Raw genomic sequence first — 21300 nt, forward strand, 5'->3', positions numbered from 1 at the left:
CCAATGATAAATATGATAAAACATGCTACTACAAGAGATGTTCATGTATTACTAAAATATCACAAATTAACATCAGAAAAACTTACAAAAAAACAGTGTGGCCCATTGTGCCGTGGTTTAAGAGTGATGCACACTTTTTGAAAATGAATAACAACCACTTCAATAAAAGTTAAAATCTAAAATAACAAAATGACAAATCATCTAGCCATTTTCTTCCATTTATCTGAAGTCATATATAGTGGGCAGAAGCAGGGAATTCCAGACCTCTCTCTTGTCACCTCCTCATTGAGCCATTCCTAGGGTAGCCTGGGTCTATGTTGGGGCCTCCTCCCAGTAGGGCATGCCACGCGGGTAAAATTCACCCACTTGTTAACAGTTATAACATAGGGGAGATAAAATTGGGTCTAACAGGTTTAGACATGAATTGAACACAAATTCCACTTATGTCTGGTTATCATTTTATTAAGAGAAAATACTAACAGGACACTTGAATGTAACTCCTGCACACTGTCTCACTTAACACTAATGCATTTATTAAATGAAAGTTTTGATCTGACTGACTTTTGTCACGTAACAAAAAACTAAGACAAAGGACTTCGCATCCTACTGCGAAAAAAAGCCTTGCCACAAACTGTCAAAAGGGTAGCAAGGAAATTAATATAGTTATGAAATCTAAATCTAATTTCTTTTAAAAAAAAAAACTTTTATAAATGTGTGTTTATACGTGATGTTCTGTCACTTAAAAATTGCTGACAGAAAGAAGCTGAATAACTGCTTTTATTTTGGAAATACACATCGTTCAGATTTATGTATTTCCGCCTTGCCTGAGACTTGCCTTGAACTCAGTCCTTCACTGAGAAAGCGGTCGTGCTGCACTGCAACATACCTGACAACAGTTCCACCGAAAGTTTAGTAGTCTGTTTATTTATTATCTTCATTTTCCCGAATTAAAAATTTACTTTATGTGCTTTAACTCTAATTAACACAGACGTAGACAGGAGAATACAGACAACTAAGGCCTTGTTTTATAACACAGAACTATATATACATATATATATTTTTAAAAAATGCCATTATTAACAAAAATTGCATATGCAAAAATATAAATCTAAATGTTCTGGGTGCTTGATTATTCTCAAAGTAAACTTCAGATTAGAATAATCTGTGTAGTTTTACTGTCTTTCTTTAATCTGGACTCGGACGTTTCAGGAAGCACCAACATGGTCAACAAAGCCGCCAAAAAACAAAGTGTTTCGAACATCTGCAGCAACATCTGCTGAGATTATAAAATCATTTTACCCACTTTGTTGTAACAGAATAAAGTTGTTAACCACATTGATTCAGTCAGCATTAAAATTGAAAAATCTTAATTTATTCACATATTTTGTGCTCTTTAAGATTCTCATTTGATAGTTTTTGTGTCTTACATTTACTTCTTTGAATGCGTTGGTCTCCTCGGCCTCTAAACTTGTAATCATGAGGAAGAAACGCAGAGTATGAAGAATCGACCAGAGAGAGGAAGAGAGTGTGACCACATCCTGACACACACATACACACTCATACACACACACACACACACACACACGGTCAGAGTCAGTCAGTCTGAGTGGATGATGTTTCAGGTGAGCGCTCATTTTTGCATTTCAAACGAAATGTTCCCTGTCATTCTTCTTGATTTTTACTTTCCGTTTGTTCGTTTTTAATATGTACTGTTGTGCATCTGTCACATTAACTTTTTTAGCATAGACGTTTTCGCTCTAAATGATGTATATGTTATACAGTTAAGGTGGAAACTCTCTATCTCTATCTAAAACTCTACATGTTTTAAAAGGCTTCATTATCTTTTCTGGAAAAAAAACCCATCCAAAAAAATAAACTAAAATCCAGATGTGAAAACAGAAGAAAAAGAATGAAATAAAAATGCTGGTGTTGACCTTCATGTAAAACTTGGAGGTGTCACTTTAAGAAAGGGTGAATTTTAATCATCTCTGGGTGTGAATTCTTAGAAGTGTTATCACACATTCACACTTAGTCATATAGGCACCGTGTGGTCTACTTAGTAATGACAGGTCTACTTTGAGTTTAGTTAAACCTTCCATTGCACAGTATAGGTCAGCAGAGCCTTTCTACGCACACTAACAGTGCTTAAACACAGTTATTTCTAACTGCTAACTTTCTTTTTGTACAGGGTTTCAGCCATTGAAGAGGCAGTATTTCTTAACAACAGCTATATTTGTTAAAATTAGGAAGCTATAGTGTGACCTGATGACGGCAACAGCTAAAATGCTCCCACGTGCCCTATAGCATAACAACGAAGAAGTTAGAAATAAGGATTTTCACTTGAAACATGCAATTCTAATTGGACCATAATTTCCAAAGTAAGCTTAAAGTTTGATTATACTTAAAAGAAGACTTGATGAAGTGGACTTGAAACTAAAGACTGACATATAAACTCATTGGAAAAGTGTTCACTAAGCTCAGAGACCAAGTGAGCTGTAGACTAATTTTTCATACACTTCTATAAAATCAGGCTTGTGCTGGAAAACAGAAAATTGTCACATTTTTTTCTGAGGTCCTCAGAATATCACCCAGAAAAAATTATTAGATCCAGTCTGGGAGAGATGAATGAGTTCATGGAGTATCTAAATGGGTGTACATACCCACCAAGCACTGGACCTCTACTGATGATGTTTTCAGGGCCAAATTTAGGTAGCATTTATGCAGCCCGAAAGTAATTGAAAATTGGGCTGCGTTTAGTACATCTGATTTGAACCAACTTTAAATCAAGGTGGTCATATTATGTGGGCATTTTCAGGTTGTTGTAAAGACTCTTAGAAAATGATGTCTTGCAGCTACAAGGGCTTTGAATCTGTTGATGAACTGGGGACTTTCTTGTTGGAATTTGTGGAGGTGTTGCAGTGTTAAAAGATTTGTCTGATTGCGTGGGTTAGTGGTGTAAAGTAATACAAATAAGCTACTGGCTTTAAGTTGCAAAGGTGAAGGCACAACAAATCTCAACCCTACACGGATACTTGTGGTGGGCCAATGATTCAACTAGCTATGTTTTCTGCTCTGCTAAAGTAAAAAACTATCCTGATGGGTCACCTATAGAGCTCAACCACTTTAATCTTGCAAGGTCTTGCATTGCTTATCCAAACTAATAGAGAAAAAACAAACAAACAAATAGAGAACTAATGTTGCCTTCTTCTAACATTAATCAAAGGTACAAAACAAATTTAAGTCATCATCCAAAGACAACAACATCTTGTGTGAAACTCCTCACAATCTTGGCACTCAAGAAAAACAATTAAAATGAGTTTAGGCTTCAGCAAATGCAAGCTAAGTTGACCATTGGCAAGTTCAAAAGCTCTAACCTTACCAACTGGTTTGAATATCCCGGATGAGACCCCAGAAACTGGTTCAAGGTATATGGCAAAGAGTGCTTTACTTAAAATAGAATTTATCAGAAATAAACTTCCTTCCATGTCAGCCAGTTATCAGGAACTGTAAGCCAGGACCACCTGCAATACAGTAGGACTGCATTGGACTGTGTGGAAAGGCTCTATTACTAAGAAGAAGATGGATGGAAGGGCAGGCCTTTCTCTTTTCTTGATATCTTTTTAGTGTAAAGAGGAAATGCCTTCTCACCTTTAAAAGTTGTTGAGTTGTTGCTTTCTGATGTTTTTGCTTTGTGTGATGGAATCATACATTCAAGGCTATATCAGGGCTACAAAAACACATCAATCTTTGTCTAAATTTGAACTAAACTAAACACTGCCCAGTTTTCAGTGACTGTTTTACAGCTAAATAAAGGCTAACCAGATGTTGTCCCACATCTGTTTTTTAGTATGTCTGTGTGCCTACACAAACTCTCATTAATCATTCATTATCACTTCAACTTAATGTTATTTGACTTCAAAATTTATTTCAAAGACAGAAACATTTCATTGCGACCAAAAACTTTTGAACATTAGTATAGCTGCATTTCAAACTCAGCAGACGACCCCTATCAAGACAGATTCAGATCTACTGTAACAGTAAAGGTTTTCAATTGATATTGTGACTAATGAACAACAATCTAGATTTAAAAAAAAGCAACAGAAATGATTTACATCTTAATTATTATTTTTTTACCTCTATCATATATTTTCAAAATAAGACCACACACACTCACAGAAAAAAAGACGTCAAAAAAGTTTGCTAATACAGTTTTTTGAGATTTTCCACAAAACAGTAAGCAATTTTTCCTCTTCCTCATCTTTTCTAAGAACACATCCGCATGCATTCTCTCCACAGAACCCAGAGTGTCACTAACCAGACTTCATTTGCATCACTGCAGATTCTCATGAAGATGCCATCCAGATAAAGCACCATCTACTGACCACAATCATGCACAGAAACACACACACATTCAGGTCAAACAAGTGTGCATGCGCATGACATCATGTCTGACTGTTGGACATATTCTTCGTCATCTACCCCTCCTATCACCTACCACCCCTCCCAGACCCCACCTTCCCTCTCCTCCCCCCACTCATTCAGGAACCATGGAAATCCTCCACACGCCAAGGTCATCATTTTTATTTTTTTCCTTATTATGATAATAATTATTACTGTTAAAAAAAATCATCTTACTAACTTCTACTCATCAATTTACTCATTTATTGATTTCCTCATCTTCAGGTTACCTCCCCTCACCTCTTCCCCCAGCAGCAGGGATCCTCTTCCCCTTTCTTCCATCAGCCACAGATTAGCTCCCCTCAGACTCCATCTCCTCACCCCCCTCCTCCCCAGCTGACCTCCCCTCAGTTTGCTTATCCTCCTGTCACCTCCCCCCACCTTATACCCCATGCTCAGGTGACATCCCCTCATCCTGAACAACAGCCACTGATAACCTCCCCTCACCTCCTCTCCCCAGCTCAGCATGCCCTTTATCCTGAACTGCAGCCACAGATATCCTCCCCTCACCTCTTCTCCTCATCTCAGCACAACTTCTTCTGCCAGAATCTAGATCCAGACTTAGATCATTCAGACTGGGCCAAATGTGAATCCAACTCTGAACTTTCCTGCCTTCTTAATGGCAACAGTCTCTCCTACCAGGTAAGAAAACAAAAACTGAACTATTTTCTCTCATCCTGAACACAGATTGATCAATAACCTCTCTCCATTTCTGATCTAAAACAGAACCAAACCTCAGCTCATCTGGATTTTCAGAACCAGAACCAGTTCAGTTCTGGTTTACCTCAACATGGAGATTCCTTGGAGAACACACATAGATCTTACGATGCTCAAACGCTTCTTTTCAGTGGTGTGTGCACACATAGTGACACGTCTAATCCAGGTGAGGACAGCTGGAGGCACCTGGAGCCAACCGTTTCCCAGCTTCAGTGCGCTGCATTGGACTCCATATCTGCAGGAGCCCATCAAGCTGATCCATCTCCCCACAGGCTCTCTGTGGGAGGGTGGAGTACCACAGAGCTCAACACGACTGAAGACTTCTCCAGCACCCAGTTTTTCCAGGATGGCTACCTGAATGCTCCGCAGCCTTTCTGTAGCCCCACAACTCCTGGTCCAAGTCCTCATTACCCCCAAACCCCAGCCGTCTCCAGCCCCAGTCCTCAAATGCACCCCAGGACGGAGAGAACAGGTTTTCACACCCAGATAAACAGTGATCAGACCTCTGATCCAAGTCAGTACCACCAGCATCAGACAAGCCAGCGCCTCCTCTCAAGCCAAACAGAGCAGATGCAGAACCTGACAGGCCTGCTTCACACTGCTGGCACGTCTGAGACCAGCTTGTCCATACCAAGACGGGGCCAGCATGTCAGGAGTGCTGCCCAGTCTATGAGCCTTTCTACTGGGCTGAACTGGACAGAGGAGTGTGGAGGAGGGAAAGGAGGAGGAAAAGGAGGAGATGATAGTCATGCAGACTGGAACTGGGTATGTTGTTATGCTAATTTAAATTTTATTAAAGATTATAGTAAATATGGAAGTATGTATAGTAAATATCTATTTGCTGAAGACAGTAGGTAAATAAATCTCTGTAACTAATATGGGTAAAACAGTCAAGTAACAGACACCAACTATATAAAAAAATATATAAAGTTAATAAAATAAAAAGTAAGTATTTAAAAGTAGAAACAATGAAGAAAGCAGATAAATAATAATGTCAGCATAACTTTATTCTGTTGTTTTATTTTTCTTCTGTTAAATTTTAGATGCAAACTGAGCATACCGCTGAGAGTCTTGACACCAGGTAACCCCAATCCCTATCAATAATAAGTATGTTTATAGTTTTACATGTTTATTCATACATTTTAATATCAATGATTCCAATATGTGTGTCATAGGCTGCTGTGTATGGTGTGTAAGCGTGACTTCAGGAGCCTGCCAGCATTAAATGGTCACATGCGTTCACACAGTGGCTTCAGATCGTCTACATGCTTGAAAAAGGTCCTCAGTAACATCTCAAAAAAAAAAAAAATGAAACAAATCTATAAATCATATATAGAAAAGATACCAACAAGTTAACTAAGTCATAATTCTGAAATCTAATTATTTATTTTATCGAGACAAGAGAGTCAGGTCCCCACACTGCCATCTATACATTGTCATCTAGGCTGCCCCTAGTGGCCTCTTCATGCAAAACAATGCAAAGTAAGTCTTTAATATTTATGGATGGATTATTTATTAATTTCTTTGTTACATTTGTTTAGGACTCTGCCCCATCAGTTCAGCGCCCATTCACCATGGTGTTGCCTGTATCTGTCCCAGTGAAATCACGAAGTGTGTCAAAGGCAAGTAGGGGTGGTCAGACAAGAAGCAGCCGCCTCCCTCCAGCTACTGGAAGCACTGCACTCTTCCGCAGCCTGATGCGCCCACAAGATGAGGAAGATGTTGCCAAAGGCATTAAAGATGGTGAAAAAAGAGTTGCTTCTGCACCTAACAAAGGCACCCGTCACTACACCCCTCCACCCATGCTGTGTCCTCAGAGGGCGGGGCCAGGGTTGTACTGCTCCCTTACCACCAGGAGGCAGCAGAGAGTGCAGACTGTTCAGCTCCACAGTAAGTCATAAAATCGCATTGACGAGCACCTGAAATCTATAACCATCTAATTTTAGCCCATTTCAGCCTCCAAACACTCAACAGTTACTATAAAAACAAAAGCATCACGCTCATCCTGAGTCAATGAAAAAAACAAAAAAACAAACAAACAATCGAGCAGTATGATTGGATGATTGTCATGACACAATGCTAAAGTTAGTATCTGACTGGCAGATGGAGCCAGTGACCTTGGTGCCAAAGAGACAGCCTTTCCTCCTCCTGGAACACTAACATCGGGAATCGTTAAGCCGTACGTAATGTTTGCTTCTTACCAAAAGATCTTTGTTATTGTTCTATCTACTGATCGTCTGGTAATCTGGTACTGTCTATCACAGGCAGATCAATTTAGGGCGGGGCTTCCAAGCTGAGATCCCACCGCTGCAAGACCAAAAATATACCCACTCTGACTCCCACAATGCACTGCTACAGTGGACTCCATGGGATGATCTAGAGCGTCCCGTCAATCAGCACAGAGGTACACAAACACATAGAATGCACAGAAATCTTGCTGTTGTTTTTAGATGATCTTGGAACTAATCTTAGAAATGGAACCACTTTTCAAACAGTGGAAGCTCTGCTTATGATGGCTCGATCCAGCGTGGTCCCAGGGGGTGGAGCCAGCGCAGAGTACACCCTCCAAGTCTTATCAGAGTGCAAAGGAGACTTTCTGGTAAAATCTCTTTGGATGTTTGGTTCTTAAGTGTGGGCTACATAAAAATGTGTTATTATTGTTTAGAATATTAACATGAAAAATACAACATTATGAGAAGATTACCAAATGGGCCTTTTTTCTACAGTACCAGGTGAACCAAAATGCTCAGATACACAACAAATCCCTAAAAGCTTCAAAAAACATCACAATGAAGGTGAAAATAAAACATGCCCAGGAAGAACAAGAAACAACATAATTGGAAACCCTGCAAAGAAACAAGAAGACCACAAAGAAACAAAAAATACACAAAAATGTCAACAAAGTCATAGAAATAATCACAAAATACAACAAGACACCAGAGTCTAGATTCTACCACAAAGACACAAACATGACCGCATATACATAATTAAAACCACACCACGAGACAGAAATTATCTAAACGACAAAAAAATCCCCACAAAGAGACAAAAAACATCAGAGAGCCACAAAAAGCAGTTACTAAGACAAAAAAGTGACCACAAAGACACATAATCCAACTGCAAAGAGGCAAGAAACAGGAGACAAAGAGACAAAAAAACCCCACACAAAATCCCCCACAAGGACACCAAAAAGAGACAAAAACAACCTTAAAGACACAAACAGCTACTGTAAAACAAAACAAAACAAACACACAAACAAAGCCCCAAATAGACTCAAATAACACCAAAAAGACAAAATCCACAAACCAAAAAACTATTTATCAAAAAAAGTATATCTGAAAAAGCAAAAATATTAATGGGACTATAAAAATCTATTTAATCTTACCATGTCAGGCATGACTAAAATGACATCACTTTATTTTGTCTTTCAGTTGACAGTAGAGAAGCTGCTGTCGACTCCTGAACCCAACAACCACCGCCACCACACAGGTCAGCTGTTCTTCAATCTAACCACATACTCAGAAATTCACAGATATATAAAAAGACAGCACATTTTAATTATTATCCCTATTTATACTGTAGGTGTGAGCTGGAGTGCGGCAGAGAAAAGGTCACTGGTGAAATCTCTGCAGCTTCATCAGAAAGACTTCAGTAGCATCCAGAAAACTGTGAGTTCCTACTAACTACTGTTAATGTCTTTCTGCAGTGCCCCCAGTGGGTGAACCAAAAGTGATAAATTTTGTAAATTATTATTGCTGTTTGTCTGCAACAAATAATGATGTATCTCCATGATGTTTGTATCCTCAGGTTCAAACAAAGTCCCTATCTGAGTGTGTTGAGTTTTATTATCTCTGGAAGAAGAAGCTGAGTCTGAGCACCAAGACCTCAACTAGCCTGACAGTCTCTTTGCCCAACACAAATGTAAGGAACAAAAAGTCTGTGCTGAGATTTTTATTATTTAAATCAGAAGGGTTATCATAGCTGTAGTGGCCCTTTTAGTATATCTGAGTCACTGAAACGGGCTGCTATGACCCAGAAGTCCTTTCATTCCCCTAAACTTTATGGACAAACCAATGACTGTCTGCCACTGGTTTGTGAAGTCCAATTTTTAAATCCCAACTTTAACATATTGTGAACCCTATGATCCCATTAAGGAAAGTGGAGTCATACGTTGTTAGCTTATGCTAGCAAGACACATGCACAGATATCCGCTAAGTGTTAAAATCTATTTGAATGTTACTTTACTCATCACAACTGGGACACTTCTGGATGGTCTCTTAGTAAAATAAACTGCACAGCAAGACATATTATTGGTTAGATAAGTACATTAACAAGTCTGATCATCTTAAGCTATTGCTATATGCTGATAATGTGATTCTTTATATTCCAGAATTACACAAATCAGTTCAAACAGAAGAACCAGTTCAGTTGATGGCATAATAAGATATGAGGGTGGATGAATGGGTTGATTAAAACATTGGGTTTTAACATTGATGACTGCAGTTTGTTTGACCTGTTTTTCAGAATTAACAATTCAGCTTTTAAACCTTACTTCTCTAAATCAAACAGCAGGACCTCTACCCTCATTCAAGTACTTATTTTATACCAATTCATTTTTTGTGTCTTTGGGACTTGACTCGGGACTTACTGGTATTTAGCCTGATTAGGGATTTGTGATGTTTTCATGGGACTAGAACTAGGACTTCTTTAGACTTTTAAGCTGGACTTTATTGGAGTTAGCTATGCTGTCTTTTAATTGCTCTAAAGTTCTCTCTGTTTGTCTTTTTTTTTTTTTTTAAATAATCAAGTATGGAAAAGAGTCCTTTTGTAAAGATTTGGGCTTTCAAAGTTTACTTAAATCTTTAGACCAGGCCCTTTCTGTAATCTTAGTGATCAGTCAGTAAAATGTCAGGTGCAGTTCCTGTAGAGTCAGTCGCCTCAGAGTTTCAGGTCAGTGAACACATATGAAACTAAAGGCTGTGCGAATAAAAACCACAGAAACCAAATTCCTGTTATCACTCCACACACACACTGCAGCACAAAACACACACAAAAACACACACCGGACAGCCACTTCCTGTCAAGAGCCGTCACGTTTGTGAACACACTGTGACATGACATTTCAAATAGCCACCGTGTGAGTGTGGTCAGAGCTCAGCAAGTTTCCATTGGTGTCATTTAGAGTTTTATCATCGGCTTCGTGTTTTAGATTTCCATCAGTTTGATTCATTTCAGCTTCCTGTAGGTACACTGTGGTTTTAGTCTGTTTCATGAATCTGTAAATGTGTCTTTACTTTGTTCCATGTTACTCAGGACGCTGATCTTTTGAACACACACAGTGCCATCTTGTTCAGAATCCAAGTCTATAGGCAGCACCTGAGCTGTGTTAAGTTTCTACAGGATGTTTTTGGAGATGAAAGATTGCACACTTTACAGCTACAGATATTTGAAGTTGGCAGGCCACTAGTCAGAGTCATGATAGATAATTAATATGTCCCATACAGCCTTCTACTAGGTCTGCCTCATTGTAGCTTGATTATTTAACATGATGATTTATAAATATCATCTGGTTATTGAATATAAAAATATATGTTTGTAAAGGGGATTTCCTACAACTGCAAATATAATTCTAATTTAAAAAGTGGTGAGACTGGCATGGGGCAAACTGGTCATCTGGCATGGAGTTATGATCTGATTATGATCTGACTGGGGGTCTTTTTCTAATCATAATGCCAATCTAATGAGTGCCCTAGTGGAATCTATGCAGTCCTATGAAAAACTATCTACACCCAAAGATTCAAAACCTTGAAGAACCATCTTTAGCTGCAGCAATTCGCAGTACTCATTTTCTGTATAACTTTTACAATTTCTTACATCATTATCAAGAAGCACAATCATGATTGTGGCCTATTCTTTTTACAATGGTGCTTCATGCAGTTATTGAAGCTTGTGGGCATTTGTTTACGCACGGCTCTCTTAAGGTCCCACCACAGCATTTAAATGAGATTCAGATCTAGACTTTGACTCAGACCATTGCGACATCTTGAATCTTTTCTTTTTCAGCCATTCTGTTGTAGATTTGAAGCTGTGCTTGGGATCACTGCCCTGCTGCATGACCCAATTTCAGCCAAGCATCAGCTGTGAATGACCTGGTTCTGTGGCTGCAAAACAAGTCCAGTTCATCATGTCAAATCACTATTGTCAAATGTCTCCACTTTGCTCTTGCATGTCCAAAAGACATTTCTCCAGGAGTCTTGTGGTTTATTTGATAACCTAAGCTCTGCTACCATGTTCTTTTTAGAGAAAAGACACCTTCTCCTGGCAACCCTTCCAAACAAGCCAAACTTGTTCAGCCTTTTTCTAATTGAACTATCATGAACTTAAACATTTAACATGCTAACTGAGGCCTGTCGAATCTGAAATGTAGCTCTTGGGTGTTTTGCAATTTGTCTGAGCATTGCATGGTCTCACCTTGCAGTGAAATTCCTGGGACATCAACTCCTTGGAAGATTGTGTCATTGTGTTAACACACTCATTTTGGTGATAACAAGTATCACCTTCTTTTCTAACTTCCTCTTTTTACTTATGCAGGGTCAAAGGTCGTCAAGATCTCAGGCTGCTTCATGAACTGTTGGACCGTCGCCCTCTGGAGCTACACACTACTTACCAACACAAGGCTTGAACCAAAACAGCTAAACTGTGACTGGCTTACTTGTTCACAAAATCACAAGACATGCTCCTAATTTGATAAAAACCATCTCTAAATCACTAAATGAGCTGAAAAGGAAAACTCCACCAGGACAACCTTTCACCTTGGGTGTTCTGGTGGACACAACAACAGTCACCTTGAGGTGTATAAATTAAATTGAATTGAAATGGAATTGAAAGCTTTACAATCCCTTCTATAAACTGTAGCTGTTCTTTTTTCTGTTATGTCTTTTGACTGTACAATATGGTATTTTAAATGTAAATGTGTGTGTTTTTTTTAAATTACTGTCAGTTAATAAACCCACAAACTAAGAAAAGCCAAGAGTCTTACTTGAGAGCACCTCCAGACTTAAGCTCAGGCATGTTGGGATATTGTTTTTCTTCCTTAATCCTGTCAGTCTTCTGCCTCTGGGCCTCTGATGCTCAATAGAGCTCCACTTATTACCACACCAGGGAACAACAAAGAGACGAAGCAGAAAAGTAAACACAGGGGGCCGCAGGCTTTCTGTGTGAGTACAGCTCTTCACATCAATATCCTCTTTTTCAACATCAGAGGAACATGCTAAAAATAAGTGGATACCTGAACGCCTGAGTAACAAGGTGTCAGACACATTGGTGAGGTTTTACCCTCACTGTTGTGTCAGAGGTTATCCCAAAGGCTGTTTTCACACATTCACTGCAGACCTGAGATTTTTCTACACAAGACTTGACAAAGGTGCATGTATGAATGCAAACGTACCATCAAAACCAAATCAGACATTAGTCCCCAGATCACTGGTATAATGTCTAATTGAGATCATGTGTGCTACCTCCTGCATGCACTAAAGAGACAACCCCTATGTCCAAAGCACACTGAGTGTTTCCAGTTGTGTGGTTTATTGTGTTGGATCAGGGTTAGAGTCATATGCAAGTCAGCCCAAAATCAAATACTGAGTCAAAGCTAAAAAGTTCCTTGTTGAAACCTACGAGTCCCAGGTGAAGTTATAAATCCAGACATGTCAAGAGCAACAAGTCAGGTCAACAGAATAAAACCAAAAAATCGTACTTGACCTATGACCTGCAATAAATTCCATGTAGACTGGTCTTCCACACCATAGTAGGAAAACCCATTCTTTATGTAACAGGTTTAATATATAATAATACATATTAACACAAGACCAAAATATTTAAAAGCTGTTACCACAGAGTTGTGTGAAACGGCATGTCATGCCAAAGCATTGTGCGACAGGTCACATGACAACAACCAGTGACAGTAATATCCAATCAGAACTAGGGATGGGTACCGGTGTTCTGACATAAACGGTAGTAACCAGACCGAAAAGCAGCGCACATTTCGGTGCTTTATTTCGGTGCTTTTTTTTTCCTGAGCCAATTCTAGCCAATCATTTTACGTTTCCGAGGATAGTAGGCGGGCCCAGGTACGTACGTTCTTTTAGAGCAGAGCTACAGATTAAAAACGCCCAAGACGAAGCGGTCAAAAGTCTGGCTGTACTTCGCAGCAAAAGATGCAAACTCAGCAGCCTGCAACAAGTGCTTTAAGGTGATACTGTGATACTGTCAAAGTAGGTAACACCTCAAATCCGATGAAACACCTGGCGACGCATAGCGTTTTTTTTAAAGCCGAGAAATGCGCCGTGTTTGATAGCTTGCTGCGAGACCTCACACCGAGCACATCTACTGCGGGTGTGGTGCCTGTTATCGGACCCGGGGTTAGCAACATCCCCCAAGAACCCGAAGAGGAGAGTCCTGGCCCCTAGCCCTGCCAGTGTAGCAGAGATGATGACGGATGATGATGGCAGCAGCAGCCGTTCTTCTCTGCGTGAGTAGCTTAATGTTGTTCGTGTGTAATTTACGTTGAGTAGGCTAACCACGTTATTACATTAATGCATGTGAGGTGAACTAGCAAACACCGTCGTAGTTACATGCGGCTGTCTTCTTGTTTGATGGCAGATACTCCCTTCACCCTGGCCAAAAAGGCTAAAATGACCAAAGAAAAAGTGGGAAACAGCTAAACATGAGAGGTTTTTGGACAAAGTTTGTGTTTTTTTTCCCATTGTTTAAGCACTGCTTCCAGCCAAGAGTGATACCATATATGCCCTATAGCTGCAGAAAAGGCTAACATTGTTATCTTTTTACAAAAAAAATACAGCTGAACATGAGAGGTTTTTGGACCAATTTTGTGTTCTCCATTCTTTAAGCACCGGTTTGAGCACCGTTTAAGCACCGGCACCGTTTCAAAAGTACCGGTTTGGCACCGGTATCGGATAAAACCTAAACGATACCCATCCCTAATCAGAACCATGTCTTACACAGGTCAATAAATCTGAGTAATACACACTGTGTTGTCATAAATGTGAAAATTAGTGCCTAGAAAGACAAAAAGGAAACTTACAAGAACAAGTAAATAAAGGATGATATCTCTACAAACCTGGCAACATATAGAAGGAAAGATGTGCATGATGTTTAATCCAAGATGTAACAAAAAATAATTATATGCAGTTGATTAGAAAAATATCAAACTTCCATTCATTCATTCATTCTCTTCCGCTTATCCTTATCAGGGTCACTGGGGGCCTAAGTCTATCCCAGCTACCACAGAGCAAGAGGCCTGGACAGGTCGCCAGACTGATGCAGGGCTAAATGGTAAATGGCCTGCATTTGTATAGCGCTTTACTCAGTCCCTAAGGACCCCAAAGCGCTTTACACTACATTCAGTCATTCACCCATTCACACACTGGCAATGGCAAGCTACAGAGAGAGAGAGAGACAACCATTCACACTCACGTTCTCACCTGTATCAGAATTACTCACCTAATTAACCACAATATGTCACATTCAGTATACACTATGCAAGAAATAGGTCAGACATGAAACACAACATACAGTGTATCAGGGACCAAGCAGCAAAGAATATACAGGTACAGGTGTAATCTTCAAAAAAAAATGGGTTTTATTATTCTGCAAAAAGGACAAAATCATTACAAAAATTCAGAATGATAAAAATGAGCTATTTTAGGAACCAAGTGGGCCCATAGAAGAGGGCAACTTAGGAACTTCTACTTAAAACCCACTTCACAAACCATAACTCTGCAAACTGACCTGCCTAAATGAGAGACAACTCCAGTTATATAGCAAGTGAATGAACTATTGTATACACCAAAGGTGAAAACTACAGAGATAATAGCTAACCATAATACAAGAATGACCCTATTCTCCCCAGCGTGGTCACAACAGATGGTTAAGTCCATTTTATTGGCGTCTGCATTTAAACTAGCTCCACCCTCAGCCGCCTCTTTTACCCAAAAAAGGAAGGACTGGAGCGGCAGCCAGTTAACTCAAAAAGAACAGAAAAGAATCAATATAGCATATGCCTGTGGTACCATAACAAACAATACAAAACAAATTCGGTGCCATCATTTGGACTATAGCTTATTGCTGGCATGGATTAGAAGCTAACTCAAAATTTTGAATTGGTTAACTTATAATCACTGAAGCTTTACAGCCCAATGTAAAAATAAGACAAAAGTAAACATGAATATTACCCGAGTATTTCAGTTGTGCAGCCATCACACAATGTTACTGACTTTGACAATATACATCATGTTATATGCCATCAGGTCACTCTGTCATCGAGACTAAAGCAGGAAACATCCAAGCTAAACTTTGTATAGGGACTCAGTCATCGTAGTCTAAGGAGCTTGGAAAGAAAAGCGTCTGGACATCTTTAAGTTTTCTTGAAGATGTTTCACCTCTCATCCGAGAAGCTTCAGTTCTAAGCTCAATCGGTGGAAGTCCCAGATCTCAATACATAAAATGATAGTGTTGGACTAGGTTTCACTATGGGTTCACCCGAAACCTTGGCTGATTGTGACCCACACCTGTTTTCACACCTTGGCTCATGTGTTTAAGTAGAGGATCAATAGGGGGTCCATGACCCTCTTGTGGACACTCCCATAAGGCTTAAAATCTGGGACTCTCCACCAATTGCTCTTAGAACTGAAGAAGCTTCTCGGATGAGAGGTGAAATGTCTTCAAGAGACGTAAAGAAGTCCAGACACTTTTCTTTCCAAGCTCCTTAGATCCAAGCTAAAGGTTTTCAGAGTGCACAGTGATGTCCATGTATCTGCTAGGAGGGCTTGTTCTTCATGAATGTTTTAGTACATCTGCCTTTTTTTCCCTTTAAGACTTCAATTCCATAAAAGTTGTTTTGTCTGAGATTACTATAAAGCACTTTTTTCTACTCAATTTGAGCACTCAGAGTTTATCTCCTCTTGAGATAAAGTGGAAATGTTTTGTGTTTTTCAAACTAATGACTGAAGTCCACTCAGCTGTTTGAGCTTCCTTCCTTTTCCTTCCTCTTATTTATTTACTTAATTGCTTAAAATAAAACTCACTAAAGTCAGTGTTTCCAGTATTTTCCCATTTAGAAATCTGCCTCTCAGCCATGCTACACTTTCATCTGTTTTTCTTGTTCTGTTTTTTTTGTTTGTTGACCTAAAACAAACAGCAGATAAGCAAACAGGGAGGAACCCCTGCTGTGCGCAAAATTTCAGATAACTTCAGCCTCAAAACTGAGGAACCTCCACATTTTTCTTCTAATCCTGATTTTATGTCAAAGCTCAGAGTTTCCTGTCTGCGCTGAGCTTGGGGCCACTAATAAAGCTTGACTCCTCCTTGCTCCAAAGGTCTCCCTGCTCGAAAGCAGGAGAAGAAAGTCAGACGACAGCGAGGAAGGGATGGGAGCACAGGAGAGGGAGGAGGAAGACGGCGCTTCTTCAGTGGGGAGAAAGCTGCAGAAAACCAGCAAGGAGGTTTATTTCAGCGTCCTGCCAGATAAATATGAACCTCTGATTGAGGACGATGAGGAGAGAGAGGAGACTGCAGAGGAGAAAAAGAGGAGGAAGGAGGCGAGGAAGAAGAAAAGGAAAAATACATGCAAGAAGTACAGGAAGGTAAGAAGTTATGACCTTTGACCCGTGTATGAAAGATCCCTCTACAGCTGACCAGCAGTGGCATGTTGATGAAATCATGGCTTAGAACAAACTGTTAAAGACTATAATAAATACATTCAAGTTCAATTACATTCAGAAAATACATATAGTTCATATAGTTTACATAGAAATAAAAACATGATGCGTAATGATGTAAATAAACAATCTAATTTCATAAAATACTGAAATAAAAATTGATAACAGCTCACCAGATATAGGTAGTTAAATGAGTTAGGTTACAAAACTGGTAAAGGTTTCATATGTATTTAAAATTAAAAACATGTATTATTGTAATTGAAATTTCATTAAATCACTTCTATCAAACAAAACAAAAAGAAAAGGAAAAAAAAACCCCAAACCAAATATGTATCTTTAAATACATATATAAATACGGAAATGAACAAAAATATTATTCAATACCAGATTAAAAGAGGAATAAAATTGTATTATATTAAATGCCAAGTTTAAAAATGACTGCTATATTATGCTGTCATGGGAATGCATTTCAGACAGTGGTGGCAGAGTGGGTTTGTGTAAATTGATGGAATTATGAACTCTTGAGCTAGTATTAGAATCAGACTTTGATCCACCATGCAGTACCATCTGGAAAGCATCTGATTGGCAACAGCTTCATTTTTCAACATGACCATGATCCCGAACACACTGGCAATGCAGTAACAGCATACCTGAATAGATAAACACACTATCACTGATTGATTGGCCTCCCCAGTATTGACTATGAAGTTCATTAGAATTGTACAAACTCCATTTCTGCTTCTTATACCATTTCCATGAGTACTTACATGTTTCAATGAATTACTGCACCTTCAATTTTCCTAGTAAAATATAAAAAAATGAAGGGTGGCTCAAAACATTTACTCACTACTGTGTACCATATAAATAAAATAAATAAGAATACGCAAAATAAATTGAATTTAAAATGAATAAAAGAAAGTCTGGTACATATAAAAATAAAGAAAATTAAAGATTAACATTTAAGAAATTGATATTTAATAAAAATGAACGACAAACTGACTCCTCTGTGATTCAGCTATGCAGAAACAGGTTTTTTTAATGCCACACTTCACTTAATAATTACTAAACCAACTGTAGAAGGTGTCATGATTTTATATAAAACATGACATCATACAGGGTAGGTTAGGCAGTAACCACACGTGGAGTTGTTTGCCTGCAGTGCAAAGGTATTCAGTCTCAGCTTTCTGCAGTTAATTATTGACTCTTCAGCGTCACCACACAGTTCTGGCCTTTGGCCCCCAAAATAATGTGTTGTGATGATTATATCCCTCTGAGAACACACAAACATGGAAGTCGTAAAAACAGAACTTTTACTATCACAAATACCTTCATTCAGCCTCAGAATAAGAGTTGAAACGATAAATAACACTATTCAGTCCACACTGAAGCAGAGGACCACAACCAGTCATTAGAGTCATTATTTTCACATCCTCTTTATTTATTTAAAAAGAGTCTAAAACTCTCCAAAATTTACCAAAACCATCAAAAGAAGTTGAAGTTGGGCCAGGCTGTACTTCATTTATTACCACTTTGTACTCATGACATTACAGGCAATGAGCATATCCTGGAAAATCCTCCTTTCTGATTCTTTGAATGACTAAAATTGACAAAATGGGACCCGAAAGGATTGACCTACTTCATTATCTCAGCAGGAAAGTGTTTACGATATAGAGGTCAGAGCCGAGGGGCACATGAATTTCTTAAGGACCAAAAGACTCAAAGACAGACTCAAAAATAGTTTCTTCCCAAAAGCCATAATCACCCTGAACTCACACATGCACTGACAACACAGTTCCACCCCCATCCCAAGGACTTCCCTCTATAAACAGACTACACAACTACCATAACCACTGTGCAATACTTAATTTTACGTGCAATAACCCACACTGTAAATAAACAACACTATTTATTTACTCATTTCTTTTTTTTATTTGTTTTTTTCCAGATTTGTATATTTATACATTGTGTGTGTGTGTGTGTGTGTGTGTGTGTATATATATATATATATATGTATTTATATATACATCTGTATAGTGACAATAAAGGCATTCTATTCTTTTTGCAACCACAGTGGTTACCCCCTAGTGGCCACCATGCAGAATGCAGGTTTAAGGCACTTCCGCTTTAGTTGCCAAACTCAGAGGTTATATCTGTGTTTTGCACTGGCTTTGAGTAAGGCTAAAATTATTATTGCGGTAAATGTTATACCCTCTGAAACTTAACATTTTCACTAACTGGTGGCAAATTTTTCATTGCAATATAAAGTAATGGACATCTATGGGAACAGAACTACCAGTGTTAAGCAGAGAAATAACTTGAAAATATCTCATCAGCTACCATGAAGTTCTTCTTTTATAAATCTGTAGGTCTGTGGTCTGTCAGTCAAACAATAATAGACAACAACTCAGTATGATGATGGTTTACGGAGCTGAGGTTGTTTGGTAATAACTGAAGAGTTGATACTAAAACTGGAACAGAGTAGCTTTCTGTTCTTATGCTCCACACCCTTCCCTTTCTTAACCCCATTTGTTCATTGTTCTTTCTTCTTGCCAGACGTTAACCTTTTTTGTCTGTTCTGTTCTTCTCTATCAATAGCAGAGTTAAAGGGGATTTTTGCCCTGTCTTAAATCTATAAACCTTGCAACTTAACCTGGTATGCACCTTCTTGAAATGTAACGACATATTGCATCAAATCTGATTGTCTCGCTCAGTATCTTTCTTTCCTTCTAAACATTTCCAGCCACTACTTCTGTTATGTCATCATGTAGTTGCTCAGTGCTGCAATAAAATCCATATTCCATATATATATATAAACTCTTTTCTAATCTACAGGTCACAAAGCCACCGCCTTTAGTATTTACCCAACACAACAAATGAGCTTTTGTTGTGCTGGGTAAACATGAAATAAATAGCTCACTTGATAAATCAGTCGTTTCTTTGTTTACATATTTGGTTCAGCACTTCCTAAATTTTGCTTCAGTAGGCAACACATTTAAAAAAAGGTGCAACTTTTACCCTCATAGTGGTCTTTGGCACGTGTTTGCTGATGAACAATATACATCTGCATTAGCATAACGAGTACAACAAAACAGGAAATGACCATAAACTAGTATTACTCATTATACAACTTCAACAACGGCGCGCTGTGGCTGGAAAAAAAAAAAGTAAAAAAAAAAAAACATAAAAAAAACTGCCCAAGCTGACAAAGACCAATGCTAGAGACATTTCCTGTATATTACAAGACAGTTTTTAATCTAGTTGTAATTGACCTTAATACCCTTGGTGGGTACAGAAAAAACGAAATTAAAGCACTAATGTTCTTCTTCTCTGGTCTGGTGCAGAATGTGGGGAAAGCACTACGCTTCAGCTGGCGCTGCCTGGTAGCTGGTCTGCAGAGCATGGCGTCCGTGTACTCCACACCTCTCTCAGCTGTGGCCACCGTGGTAACAGATGTTCACCAAGCCAGTGGCAGCAAGACATGACGGGACTCGGAGGGACCAGGAGTGTAGCCCCTTATTCCTTGTGTTCAAGCTGACTTTGAATTCATGTTGTGCCTGTTTTGTTTTTATTCTATTTTTATTTCTATTTCTATTTCTGAGATATAAACTGTATATTTACTCGATTTATGAAAATCATTGATCCCTGTCACATTTATGGCCTCGGTTTTCAAATTTGAACCAAACCGTGCTGTTGTGTTAAATTAAACAATCGTCTTTCATGTTTGGGATAAAATTGAACCCCAAAATTCCCCTCAAGCAGCTCAAGATTCAGAATACTTTGGGTTTATTTACAGTTTTAAGAAGCTTTCTGTTCCGTGTGGGCTTTGGCAGCCACTGGCAAGCCAACAACTAGCAATGTCTGTGTACAAATCTCAAGCACAACAAAGGAAGCTCCACCTTGTGGTGCTTCTCCACAACTGCACTTTAGAAGCTCATTGACAGTAATAAATTCTCGAGGTTCTGGAGCACTAAACGGATATATTCCTCCAGTCAACCAACCATACTTGGATGAAGTAAAGATGCTCTAGTAGGAAGCTGACACACTCCTCTCCTTTCTGCTCTTTTTTGTTTTTATCAAGGTTAGGAGAGTTAGTAAATGCTGTTAAAATAATCAGAATGAATAAAGAAAAATACTAATTTGTCTTTCATGATGTTTGTTTACATAATCAAAGATCGGGTACTTTTTGTGCATTTCACAAGTGCTTATTGAAAAATAAATGTAAATATGACAAAAAAAAAGTGTGAGGACATTTGTTTTTAAGTGGCCATATTTGTTGATAAGTCATCTGTAATACAACGCAGGAGGTGTAGCACACACTTTTCCATAGCTGTGGATGATGCAGGGCATAAAAAAGCTTCCACAGCAGCTACACAAAAGAGAGTAGAGCTTT

General features: G+C 38.8%; 2 protein-coding genes across 3 annotated transcripts; both read left to right on the plus strand.

Moving 5' to 3' along the window:
- Positions 1-1590: 1590 nt before the first annotated feature.
- On the plus strand, positions 1591-12162 carry LOC134620348 (transcriptional-regulating factor 1-like). Of its 2 annotated transcripts, XM_063466485.1 has the most exons (14): positions 1591-1622; positions 4340-4570; positions 4684-5100; positions 5185-5940; positions 6219-6256; positions 6351-6453; positions 6717-7065; positions 7279-7354; positions 7440-7579; positions 7671-7774; positions 8607-8664; positions 8758-8843; positions 8983-9096; positions 11767-12162. In XM_063466485.1, the coding sequence occupies exons 2-14, from the start codon at positions 4445-4447 to the stop codon at positions 11800-11802; spliced, it is 2403 nt and encodes an 800-aa protein (XP_063322555.1). In that variant the 5' UTR covers positions 1591-1622; positions 4340-4444; the 3' UTR covers positions 11803-12162. The 2 variants fall into 2 exon arrangements, with proteins under 2 accessions (XP_063322555.1, XP_063322556.1); XM_063466486.1 differs by lacking the exon at positions 1591-1622 and having other exon boundaries at positions 4317-4570.
- A 4457-nt stretch (positions 12163-16619) lies between these two features.
- Positions 16620-21072, plus strand: LOC134621222 (required for drug-induced death protein 1-like). Its single transcript, XM_063467652.1, has 2 exons — positions 16620-16835; positions 20252-21072. Exons 1-2 carry the CDS (start codon positions 16620-16622, stop codon positions 20390-20392), a joined length of 357 nt encoding a protein of 118 aa, XP_063323722.1. The 3' UTR covers positions 20393-21072.
- Positions 21073-21300: the final 228 nt, after the last annotated feature.

The sequence above is a fragment of the Pelmatolapia mariae genome, linkage group LG23 (genome assembly GCF_036321145.2).
Source record: "Pelmatolapia mariae isolate MD_Pm_ZW linkage group LG23, Pm_UMD_F_2, whole genome shotgun sequence".
NCBI classification, from domain to species: domain Eukaryota; kingdom Metazoa; phylum Chordata; class Actinopteri; order Cichliformes; family Cichlidae; genus Pelmatolapia; species Pelmatolapia mariae.